Below are 13,381 nucleotides of genomic sequence, written 5' to 3' on the forward strand. Positions count from 1 at the left end.
GAATGCCATTTTACAGATATGGACACTGGGACCCAGAGGGCAGGATGAATTCCCTGGGACTATGGGCAAGGGTGTATCCACCAGGGCTCAGGCATTCGGACTTACACCTCAGTCTTTCCAAGCAATAATAGGCCATGGAGCCTTTCTTTGGTTTTGGGGGGTCTTTAGGCAATGTGTGATCAGATTCCTTGCTGGGGTAGGATGGATTGACTTTCGCTCATGGCTCAGCCTTGTTTCCTGCCAGAGGCAACCTTCCCCCCTCCCCCTGAAGGCAATCTTCAGTTCCAGACCACTTTTCCTCTCTCAGCCGTGACCAGAGTCAGCCTTTCTCCCTCCACCCTCTTCCCTGGGCTACACATGCTCTTTCAAGCACACAGTTTAAGATGTAGATTTTGTGGGTTACCAGAGATCAGTGATTTAAATGGAGAGGATTATGTTTTCAAGATCTCATTTTGGGAATTTTCCAGTGGGTTGAGGATGATTTGGGGAAATCTGAGATTAGAGTCCATGTTAGGTATTTACTCCTCTTTCTCCCTCCTAACTGGAGGCAAGAAGGTAAACACAGTTTATTATTATTGTTGTTTTATTATTATTAAGGGACATTATATAATAACAAAAGGGTCAGTTTTTCAAGAAGATATAGCAATGCTAAATGTGCATGCACCTAGCAACAGAGCTTCAAAAAGTATAAAGCAAAAACGGATAAAGCTGAAAGGTGAGATAGGCAAATTCACAGTTATGTTTGGAGAGGTCAACACTCGTGTCTCAGTAATGGGAAGAACAAAGAGACAGAAAGTCAGCATGGATATTATTATTACTGAGAGTTTAGTATGTGCCAGGCTGAATGCTAAACACTTGCATTTTCTCATTTGATCAGCACAGTACCTGTGAATTAGGTATTATTATCATCCTCAGTTTACAGATGTGAAAACTGAAGCTTAGAGAGGCTAAATTGGTTACAAAGCCACAAGTTAGTGGCAAAGCAAACTTGACACAAGAGTCTGAACTCCTTTTCACCATACGATGCTCCCTCCCAGGTACAGGAATAAGGTTGAAATTAGGGGTCCCAACTCCTCTGGGAGCCCTGCTCTGCTGAGATGGGTGGGCCTGACCTGTCCGGGAAGGTGAGTGAGATGTTGGCTGGATCGTTGGTGCATTTTTCCACGATCACTGTGGAGACACCAGTCTTGGCATCAGTTTCAATGCTGACACTAGTCTGGAGGCCCAGGTCGACAAGCTCACCCAACAGAGGCCTGCAGGAAATAAGATTCACAGTGAACAGAGGTCTAGAAGTCCATTCACACTGCCCACTTGAGTTCATCCATCTGTGTGGACATTATATGGGATGTCTATGGATAATGTCAATATGGTCTATTTTCTTTATGGAACCTACTTTTTTACGTTAGGAGTTTATTCACCTGGCCACATGGGTTTGGTTCATGTGATATTTCTATACAGTATCACACTGATAATTAAAATAAAAATAATAGTTAACATTTATTGAGCACAAATTCTGTGTTAGGTGTTTCCAAAAAACTATTTTACATGGATTGATCCTTTGAATCATTACACCAATACCATGAGGGAAAAGTATTATTATTGGTACTGGTACCTGGTATAGGGAAGTTAAGTAACTATCCCAAGACCTCACAGGTAATGAATGATGAAATCATAGTGCAGTTCATTTATAAAGACTCTTCTACACATCCTCATCTTCCTGTCTCTGTCTCTGATTCCAGATTGGAGATCCATCGGCCATGCCGCACTGCCTCTCCCAAACCTCAGATTCTAATGCCTACTCATAGGGTCAGGGTGACGTTCGTGGTGATGGGGATACTCAGGCTAGCGCCTTTGCCATCAGGAGTCACTTCAGATTTGATATCCAGGATGTGGACATTACTGATTTTCAACCTGTGCAAAAACCACAGTTCACCCTTGTCACTCCTCATGACAGCCATTGCTGGGCGCTTCTCACGATGCCAGCATCGTGATGCGCATACGAGCCTCGCTGACTTTGCCTGCTTTGGTCTTCATGAGAGCCCTGTTCAGAGGTTTGAATCTCTCCATTGGATGGTGTGGCATACTGAGATTCAGACAAATGTGGTTTCCCCCAAGACTCCAAGTGCTGCAGCCAGAATTTGTTTTTAATTGAAGTATAGTTGCTTTACAATGTTGTCTTGGTTTCAGGTGTACCGCAAAGTGATTCAGATATAGATACAGAGATAGAAAGAGGTAGATAGAGATATATATTTTATTTCAGATTCTTTCCTCTTATAGGTAATTACAAAATATTGAGTGGAGTTCCCTATGCTATGCAGGAGGTCCTTGTGGGTTATCTATTTTATATATAGTAGTGTGTATATGTTAATCCCAAACTCCTAATTTATCCCCCCACAGCGCTTTCCCCTTTGGTAACCATAAGTTTGTTTTCGAGGTCGGTGAGTCTGTTTCTGTTTTATAAATAAGTTCATTTCTGTCATATTTTAGATTCCACATATAAGTGATATCATATGACATTTGCCTTTCTCTGACTTACTTCACTTAGTATGTTCATCTCTAGGTCCATCCACGTCGCTATAAGTGGCATTATTTCATTCTCTTTTATGTACAGTCAGAATTTGAACCCAGAACTGGTGGACTCCAGAACTTCATGTGTGGAGCCACCTATGTATTGTGAATTCTGGTTTCCTCTCTCCTGACGGCATTCAGACTATATATGCTCAGCTATTTTCAGAGAAGACAAGTCTTCTTCCTTGGAAAAGTGGCTTTAGGCACCAGCAAACAGGTAGAGGTAAGGGTAAAGAGAACCTTCATCCTGACCCTGAAATCACAGAATGAGAAAGCCCAAACCCATGAGATGCCCAGATAGGCCCTGCAGCCCTGCCTGTAATTTACCCAAACTCTGGTAGAGCTGGCCTCAGACAGCTTCCGCTCTGCAGGGACACACAAGGTTTATTCACCTTTCTGTCTTTGACCTTAATCTTACGTCCCCTAAAGATATGTATTCTCTTTTCCTGGAACAAAGATTTCTACCATGAAGCAGTGACTCACCCCATAACCTTTTCCACTACTTGAAAAATTTTAGAAAGGACTTTGTCCAACAAGTTCTCAGCTTCCTGGATCTTCTGCTGGACCTCCTGCCAAGATGTGGATTCCCGGAGCGCCTCCAAGGCAGCCTTCAATTTCTGAAGGATAGCTGTAGAAACAATCTCCATTTAGTGTGATACACAACTTACGAAGCAGCTACTATGCACCAGATACTAAATGAGACCATGTGCCTATGTTATTTCATTTCATCTTTATAACAACCCCATAAAGTAGATATTATTATTGTCTGCACTTTCAGATGAGGAAATAAAGGATCAAAAGGTTAAGAAATGGGCCTAAAGTCACACAGCTAAGGAGACCTTGTTCCTTCCATGCTGCCTTCACACTAAGATATACTCATCATTCGTCAACAAAGCAATCGATCCAGTGACCAGGCAATAGATATTGATTGCACATCAGCTTCTAGTAGTGAAGCTCTAATGAGATGCTCACACAAACAAAATAAACTTAGAATAAACTAAGAAATGGAAAATCTAGAATCAAGGAAAAAATATGGCTCCAACTCACGAAAGTGGCAAATAGGAGTCCCTGGATGACAGCTTCGCAGCAGGCCTAGAAAGCAATAATTCATACAGGAGCAGGAGGACAGAGTGTCCTAAAGGGGGATCTTCAGAGAAAAGAGGGATTTGATAGAGCAAATGGCATGGCAGAAGTAGGATGGCACATTTGAAAAGAATTAAGAATATATGTGCAGAAAATAATTCAAATAAGAACCAACAAGGCAACAACTCACTCAAGGAGGAAAAAAAGGCTACAAGACAAGATATGTAATCATAGTACAGCAACATGGCTCTGCAATGGACAGTATCTATCTACCTAGTTATAATGACGCAAACAGAGATGGAAACTACATCTGGTCCTGTAACTAACTAGGTGACCTTGATCCAGACACTTCTGTTTCTGAGCTCAGTTTTATCGGCAATGAAATTGGAGAGTGGATCCCTTCTGTATCTTTGAAAGTTGCCTAAGCCCTGGCAAGGTTTGAAAGGCAGTCATGTACAGAAGTTAGTTTCTCCTATAAAGAATGTTTGTTAGTGTGCTGCTAAGGTTTCCAGAAAATGAAAAGCAGACCAAGTTCTTTTAAGAAATCATAATTATAAGGAGATATATTTAAGTAGAAAGGTAGGTAGTTTTAAAGCTACCTAAGCTAAGTAGGGCTCAATTTCCAATCAGTTAATACAAATTACTAAGCTAATTGAATGACCCAACAGAAGAATATGCTAAAAATATAAATAAAATATTTGAGTTAAAATATGTAGATTCTTTCGTAATTAGAGAAATGGTAAGTGAAATGAATTATAACCTTTCATCTGTGAGACTGGCAAAATCTTTAAGTTTTCCATACCAGTGCTGTCAAGGGAGTAGAAAAAAAGACTATTGGAGAAAATGTTAACATAGGGGATTATTTGTCAATATCCAATATAATTTAAAATGTGCATACCTTTTGAACTTTTGAAATGTCACTTTTAGGAATTTATCCTATGCATGTATTAGGAAATTTACCGTGATATAATATGTAAAGTTTTATTTATTTAAGCATTGCTTGTTTCTAGAAAAATTAAAAATGAATGAACCAGGAACCAAATCACCACCTCTCTCAGGAAACCACCCATAAAGAGCAGCGCCTAAGGAAGAAAAAAAGGAGTGATCAGAAGAGCCTGGGGGCAGGACGGGAGTGGGGATGCGGACCTGCTGGAGGGTGGGCTTGGGGATGCGGGGTGGGGGGGTAGGCTGGGACGAGGTGGGACAGTGGCGTGGACATATATGCACTGCCGGGCGTGGAGTGGATGGCTGGTGGGGGACAGTCGTGTGGCGCAGGGGGATCGGCTCGGTGCTTTGTGGCAGCCTATAGGGGTGGGATGGGGGGTGGGAGAGGGGGAGATGCGGGGACATGTGTATATGTGTGGCTGATTCACTTTGTTGTGGAGCAGAGGCTGGCATGCCATTGTGGGGCAATTGTGCTCCAATGGAGATGTTAAAAAAAAAAAAGAAAGAAAAAAGAACCAACAAATCACAGTGAAAATGAAAACAGCAGGAAAAGTATTTGTCTCAAATGTTAGACCAATGGATTATTATGTATAATATATAAAAAGTTTATCCTAATGTATAAAAATATTATAAATGCCCCCTTTATGACAAATGAAATAAACAACAAAATGTAGATAGTAAGCAAACAGGGGGAAATGTTCAGGCTACAGCAAACTTCAAATTGAACAACAAAGTATGTTTTTATATCAATTAACTTGGCATAGAAGATGTAATAATATTAGTACCATTGTTTAAAGTGAAATTGATGAATACCTTTGACAGTGGATACAAAGCAGGAGCATGGCAGTATGTATTAAGAGTCATTAAAGTGTTCATACCCTTTGACCCAGCAAAAAAAATAATAATAATAATTTACCCTAGATATACAAAATTGTGAGAAGGGGTAACATTTTTTACCACTTAAATGACTTCTTTTAAATGAATAAATTGTACACTTTTAAAAAAGAGCAGCCCCTGGTGGCAGCCTTTGGTAATACAGGCATAGTGTTTAGGAGGCAAGCTCCTAGCTGCCACTGATCATCCCTCTTGCTGACTCACGTCCAAGTGTACTGTCAACGGTCTCAAGTCCTTTATTGAGAACAGGTTTCAGCTTGCTCACAACATCATTGCCGAGATCCTCAAGAAGAGACGCTGAGGTCCCAGTGAGCAGGCCACACAAGAGAATAAGTTTCCAAAGCTGAAACATCTTGTCCTGACACCTGGACAGTCATGGGAGGAACAGGAGTGAGAATTACCTGTAGAGAAAAGGGATCTTTGATGAGCACCTATCACTCTTACACTCAACAGTCCTTTAAGATCGATGTGGTTATCTCCACTCTTACAGATGGCCAGCACAGGTCAGAAAGCTAGAGGAACTTGCCCAGACATACACAGCCAGTGAGTGGAGGAGCTGCTATATGACAAGTCACACTTGACTCCAAGTCAATGCTCTTTACACAGAGGTCCTTTGCACATACTGTCTTTTCTGCTTGGAACATTTCCCTCTTCTTTGCCTTTTTACCTAAGTCACTTCCTACTGACTCTCTAGCTTCAGTAAGACATCATCATGTCCTCTATGAAACCCAATCTAGGCCCCTCCCCAGAGTCTAGGTTTAGGGGGCCCCACTCCACCGTTTTGCTGCCCTCATTCTCTGATTGGAGTCCTGGGTACCAATTAGTGATGACTTGTCTGTCTTTCCCACCACGCTGTGAACTCCTTAGAGGAGGGATTGTGACTTATTTCACTGTTGAATTCCCAACCCATAGTAAAAAGCCTGCACCTAGTACAGTACAACAAAATAAAGGTTTGCCAAATAAAAGCATGAACAAATAAAAGGGTGCCACATCATGACACTGCATTGATCATCAGTTTGACACTTCTAATATAATCTATTTCTTAATTTCCTATTTTCAAAATAGTAGCTAATTCAAGTGGCCCTTCCCTTTGCCTCTTGCCCCCAACACCTTCTGAAGGCCTCCATGTGGGGAGACATTAATGGGGAAGTCCATCATTCACAGGTTTGGAGGAAAATACCAAATCCTTGCTCCCCTGCACAGTCTCCTGGAATTGTGCTGGGTGGTGATGGCCCTTATATGGTGGTGATGGGATGGGAGCCTGCCCATGGAAGCAAGCCCTGGTTTCAGAGCCATCCAAGGAGACTCCAAAGAAAATAACCCCTGTCCAGAGTGAACACAGAGACTTCCAACCCAAAGATCACTGAGGATGCTTGAACTGGAATGGATGGATATGGAGAGGACTTTGTGCCAAGACTAAGATCAGGTTCGCATAGAGCCTCCAGCTGCCAAGACGGTTGCCATTGTGGGTGGGGGCTGGGGTAAAGACTGAGAATGGATAGACTTGATGAGTTGGAGAATGTTCTGGCAGGAGGACCCACAGGGATCATCCAGCCTAATTCTGTCTTCATTTGGAAACTCAGGCTCAGAGAGGGAAAGCAACCAGCTTGAGGTCACCCAGTAAGACAGGGACAGAGATGGGGCTAGAATTGTGACCCATAGAGTCTGGGTCAGAGACCAGTGGGGTCATTCTTCCCAGCCTTCCTCTGGTGTCTGAGTGCTGTCCACAACATCCCTCACGGTGGAGCCAGCCTCCGGGCAAGTGTTTGCAATGACGGGTTGCTCACTACAATCCCCCCAAGCCTGCCTGCTCCACTTATTCAGTAGCGTTCCTCCTGGAAGTGAACAAAATCTGCCTCCATATTAACCCCCAATATTCGGTCTCCCTCTGCACACTTGCCCCCAACCCCTCTACCTTCAATGCAGCAGCCAGAGGGTTCTCTCAGCTTAAACCCAAAGTGCTCACCACAGCCCACAAGAGCCTGCGTCATCTGCTCACTGCCTCTCCAAACTCATCTACCCCTCCCTCCCTGGCCCCTACTGTCTTCCTTCTGTTCTAGAAAGATGACAGCCTCTTTGCTGCCTTGGGCCTTTGCACAGACCATTCCCTCTTCCCAGAACTTTCCTCCCCAGCTGTCTCTGGCTCTTGACATCACCTCAGAACTTCCGTGACTGCCTGCCTGAGGTGGTCCCTCCCCTCCTTCCCCGATCTCAGCTCCTTGCTGGCTTCCTTTATGGCAAATCATCATAATTTGACTTTTTTCCTTTGTTCTCTGCCCTCAGCCAGTTGTTACCACACTCACTCTGGGGCTTTCCTCTCACATGGGTCCCCTAGACCCTGACCTGTCTGTAGAATGCTCCAAGCCTCTCTCTGGGGCATCCTATAAGGCCACCTACTACGTGGGAAGGTGGCGAAGGCCCCATCACCAGAGATGCTCAAGAATTTGATCAGATGACTGCTAAGGTCCTGTGTGACTTCATGTGACTGTGAGTATGCGTCATTCTAAATTTCCTCAGTCTGTTGTTCAAAGACCATTGTTGCGCGTTTGTATGAGTCTTCCCCCAGATTTTCTTTCTACCTGAGTCTGGCTGCCTCATGGGGATATGGTTCCCTCAGGCTTCCTGCCTCTTTCCTTTTCTCACCCTCCCTCCTCCCAAGACCCCACCTCCACCTGGCCGTGGCCTCCTGGGGTCACAGTGGCTGCTGTGGGTGCTGTTTCTCATCATGGACCACACCCAGGACAAAGCCAGCTTCTCCCATGGATGTCGGCCGCCTCTCATGGCTGAGCTTTGAGGTGAAATTAACTAGACACTCTTGTCCCCTGGGGGCGGGCCTGGAGGTGGGCACACATGCACCTCAAATGTCCTGCTTTCTCAGAGCCATATTCTCAGGGTCGCTCACTCCTCTGCAAGTTCACTGGTTCCAACCCACATGAGGATAAGACTTTACCACACCCTCAAGGGCCCCCTTCTGCTAAAGGCTTAGTGTATACCAAGTCTGATGTACACTAGACTAAATCTACCAAAGTGGAGAGAAACCATGCCCCCCCTTTTTTCTGAGGTCCTCTGGATCCTAATCCCAACAGTGTGTGTGTGGGACTCTTGAGCAAGCACATACATACTTACACATGTGAACATGTGCACATTCCCACATGCATGTATGCACACATGCAAGAACAAGACAGCATAAGCTAGACTCATATGAGGAAAACACATACATTTCCGTCCCTACACAAGGGGTACATTTACAGTATCATGGAGACCATATAACTACTGTTCTGGATAAAAGAGCTCACTACCAGCAAAGGGGGCTTTGGGTCTGCACAGATTGCCTGGGTCTGTTTTTGTCCTTAAAAAATTTAGATACAATTTTCTGACAAGTCTCACTAGAGAATGAAGCCATATTAAGGGAATGAGAAAATGTATCCTTTTAGTGCCTGGATTCAGCTATGCCTGAAGTCCTCTATGCCCAGGACTTTCCAGTTCAAACACATTTCTCCCTTCCTCTTTTATATTTGTTGAAGCCAGTGTGAGTTGGATCATGCCATTCAAACCCACAGTAAATCCTGACTTAACACATTTGTAGATACACATCTGCTTCCTCCCTTCTGATGACTACTCAAGGGTCACATGACCACATTGGAAACATAACAGACATCAAAGCCACAGGAGAGCTTAGAGTTCATCAATTTAACCTCGTTTCTGGGAAGTCTGTGGAGGCTGTGCCCCAGAGAAGGAGAAGGACTCATCCAAGGCTACACAGGCTACACTTATTTTCCTCTTTCATTTCATATCTTTTAGGTTTGTTGAAATTTTCTACTCTGGGCAATAGCCTTTTAAAAAAAGATTAAACAAAATCACCTAATAAGTTTGTTTAAACCATAGATGCCTGATGCCCTCCCTAGATACTTAGGGTCAGGGGCTCCGGGATGGAGCTGCCTGGGGATGGCTGGCTAGAAATGGAAACAACTGGACTAGATGGCTGAAAGGTACTTTCTACCTGAATTCTATGAGCTGTGACCTCCACCCCATCCTCTGGAGCCCCAGCTCAGCCCAGACATGACCCTCACAACCCTAGGTGCTTATCCTGCTTCATCTTGTTTCATGCCCTCAGCAACCACGCAGGGGGTGTTACTGCCCCCATTTCCCAGCTGAGGAGTGTGAGGCTCAGAAGCGGGGGATGACTTGCTCAAGGCCACACAGATGGGAAAGGGCAAGGCTGGAGAGTGCACGCAGTTCTGCATCCTCTCCCATTGAGATCAGCTGTTCCAGCTCGCAGCCTCTGGGGGCAGCAGCGAGTCGCATTCTTTGGCCCCAGTGCCCAGCACCCAGTAGGTGCGGGTGAGTGCCTGGCCCGGGGCTTCTTACTGCAGGTCCACTTTCACCATTGGTGCCCACGACAACCCCGTGAGGAGGTTTGGAAAGCGCCATTTTCCAGTTGAGGAAACAGGTTCAGGGAAGGGAGGTGGCTCCCCCAGGACTCACAAGGACAGGAATTTGGGTCCCCAGGGAAGGACCTTTCTACCATGTCACTTGAGGCCAGCTGGTGGAGCGGGAGAGTCCTTGGGCTAGAATATCCTGTTTATTCCTCAGCCTCTGCTGTTTGAGTTGGTTGTAACGCCTGGTGCATTGGGCCTGTGTCAACCTGGAATATGGTCCAGGAAGCACAGATGAGTGCCCACTTGGCATCAGGCTGGGAGCACCAGCAGGGAGCTCCAGGTCACCCAGTGTCCATCTCCTCCAGTCACCCACCTGCAGCTCAGTAGGGACCTGTAAGCCTGTCCTCCACATGAACGCGTCCAGAGGAAAGTAGGGGTAGGGCTGGAGGCTTCGGGAGCTAGTTTTCCTCACGCTGACTGTGGTCCCACCATCAGAGCACAGAGCAGGGAGAAGGTGGCAGCCCAGGTACCCAAGCCTGGGCCTGGGACGTGGAAGATGCCATCCAGCAGAGCCTTGGGCCGATCAGCAGACGCCCCTCCCTGGCTGTCTGTGCCCAGTTCTGCAAACACATGAGGTTCCTCTTGCCCTGGTTGTGGGCACAGAGCTGAGGGTTGTGCTGAAATGTGAAGAGTTTTTCCCGCCTCAGGAACGCAACCCAGGGGGCCAAGTGTGATGTAGTGACCTCAGACTCAGAACTGGTGTTCACCCCAGGCCTTAGCTGTCTCATCGTAAAATGGGTAAACATCCCTCGCGCCTGGATCCAGGTTGCAAGATGGAAATTAAAAGGGTACCGAGGGGGCGGTAGTCAGACCCCGGCTCTGGAGTTGGGCAGGCTGGGATTGAATCCTCTCTCGTTGTCTGTAGCTGGCTGTGCTGCCTGGACAAGGGGCTTCATCACCCTGAGCCTCAGGTTCCCCTACCTGTGAAATGGGACTAATGATGGGACTCTCCTCCCAGGCATATTGTGAGGATGCAGTGGGATAACGTGTGGTAGGCCCCCGATACATGGTGACAACAGTGATGATGATGATTATAATTATTGCTGGTTTCTGGTCACTTCACTGCCCTCCAACTCAGGTCTCCCATCTGTATATGGCCCCGCCCCACAGGGTTATGGAGAAGATTAAGTGAGAAGATTAAGCATCCAGTATGCTTAATGCTTAATCAACGGCAACAGCATTTCTTCTTTTTGTGTGCAGTAAAGACCAGATGAGCTAAAATGGTCTCAGGCCTCCAGTATACCAGTGTCTGGAAATTCTGACTCCCTTAGGCGCTGGTGTATAGCCCTTGGCAGGTGTCATTCCTCACTGAGCCTCCGTTTCCCTTCCGGGGCCAAGTAAGGGAACTCTAAGAACTATGTTCTCAATTACAAGTCTGACTGATTGTAGGGACTGGAGGGAGCGTTCTGCTGAGAAGCCCTCCCAGGCAGCTCCTGGGCTGAGAGGGCATCATTGATTAGTAATGTCTGCCACAAGTGCACGAGGGGAGAGTGGAGCAACCGCACACTTGGCGGTGCGGGACCAGGTCATCTCTAAAGGTCCCTCCAGCTGGTGATGGGCACATTGACACCACATGTTCATGGAGGGTGGGACTCTGGGACCTGCCTGGTGCTGGGGTATGGAGGAGGAGACCCCGATCTGGGTTCCAGTCTTGGCTCTGTTAATAACCTGCTTTGTGACCTGGAGCAAGACGCTCATTTCCTCCTAGGGTCTCCGTTTCCTCTAACTACAAAATGAGCAGAGGTTCCCTGCTAGACAGCTGAGCTCTCAGGACTCTGAGAGGTGGTCAGGAACATCTGGGGGCTACTTGCTACACTCCCACCAGCTGGAGCACCCCACACCCTTGCTCTGAGCAGGAATCCCACCAGCTCCTAGGGCACAGTGATAATCGTCCCTGCTCTGAGGCCATGAGGGCCAGGACCACAGGGCATCATCCCCAGGGCCTGACACACAGTAGATGTTCAATAAATATTTATTACAGTCTGCAGAAGCATTTTTCTTTATTGCTGATTAATTAAAATATACACATTTTAAAATTCATGCATTTTATTTATAACAGTGCAATAAGCTTGCTCTTAGTGTCAGCCCTGGCTGTGCCTCCCGGACTTTTCCCTTGTTGGCTGTGTGACAGCAGCCAAGTACCCTAACCTCTCTGAGGTCTGGGGTTTTTAACCATAAAATGAGAACGAGAATGTCCTCTACCTTAGAAGAGCTGCTGGGGGAACTAAATGAGGAAATGTCAGTAGAGAGCCCAGCCCAGCCCTGGCTGCTGAAGGTGTTCCATGAATAATTGCGATCATCATCATTACTATTATTACAATAAATAGTAGTGAGTGGTGACCTATCACAGCATTTAGGAGCCCAGGAAAACAGGAGGGTGACAAGGGGCAGTGTGCACAGTTCTCAAAAGCACGCTAGGCCTGGGTTCAAATCCTGACTCTGCCACTTACTAGCTTTGTGACCTTTCCCTCTCAGAGACTCAGCTTACACACCTGTAAAGTGGGCACAATGGGTCTACCTACCTCACTGAGCCAGTCTGAAGGGTACACAAGTTAACATGTATAAACCTGGACACAATCTCTAAAGATGTGCTCCTCTTGCTCTTCCACTGGAATGGGGGCCCCATGAGGCAGGGATTTTGTCTGTTTTGTTCCCCGATGCGTCCCCAGTGCCATAACAATGTCCTGTAATAGTAGCTGTTGAATACATGTTCCCTGACTTGTCATTGTTGTTGTTGTTATTATAATACACAGATCAGGGACCTTGCCCACGGGTGACTTCCTGAGGGAGAGCCATGGTCGCTCTGTTTTCAAGTATTTTGCTTGCACATCTGCCTCTCCCCAGACACTTGGCACGTTTGCTGCATTACGACCCATTGCTCCTTTCTCTCAGACCCCTCCATGTTATGGTGACCCCAGGTCTGTGTAGTGGCTGAGAGCGTGGGCTTTGTTGGCCGGGGGCTTCTCCCCTCAGCTGTGGGCCCCTCTGAGCCTGTTGTTCCTCTGCTCTGGGCGCTAATGCCAGGCTGAGTGCTTCTCCAGGCGTCTGTGACGTGCAACAAGAGGATAACAGTCGGGTGGGCACAACTCGGGGTGCATCAGTGCCCCTTCCCGCCCAAACACTCTCCAAACCCTGCAGGGCCTGGGTATGGGGGGGCACGCAAAGGGTGCTGGCGGTGGGTAGGGAGGTTGGTACCTTCTGAGGACATCTGAGGTCCAGACAGGCTGGTCCAGGTCATCCCGGAAAGAGAAGTGATGACAGCTCCTTGCACCGAAGGTATTTGTCTTTCAGGGACAAAGGTCCCAGCCACGAGGGTCGTGAGATGAATTTCTTATTGAAAATCTTCAGCGAGGCATTAAGGGTTAGCCTTCCCAGGACTAGGACATCCTACTCACCGCGTGACTGCTAATCCTCCGCCATGGCAGCTTCCTGGTCCCGCTGACTCAGCCCTT

The 13,381-nt window shown here is 46.6% G+C and overlaps 1 protein-coding gene across 1 annotated transcript; it reads right to left on the reverse strand.

Moving 5' to 3' along the window:
- Positions 1-609: 609 nt before the first annotated feature.
- BPIFA2 (BPI fold containing family A member 2) lies at positions 610-13,176 on the reverse strand. Its single transcript, XM_060032763.1, has 4 exons — positions 13,125-13,176; positions 3,052-3,196; positions 1,804-1,911; positions 610-1,253 (listed from the first exon to the last, which is right to left on the reverse strand). The coding sequence occupies exons 1-4, from the start codon at positions 13,165-13,167 to the stop codon at positions 1,058-1,060; spliced, it is 492 nt and encodes a 163-aa protein (XP_059888746.1). The 5' UTR covers positions 13,168-13,176; the 3' UTR covers positions 610-1,057.
- Positions 13,177-13,381: the final 205 nt, after the last annotated feature.

Source organism: Delphinus delphis, chromosome 15 (genome assembly GCF_949987515.2).
Source record: "Delphinus delphis chromosome 15, mDelDel1.2, whole genome shotgun sequence".
Classification (NCBI taxonomy): domain Eukaryota; kingdom Metazoa; phylum Chordata; class Mammalia; order Artiodactyla; family Delphinidae; genus Delphinus; species Delphinus delphis.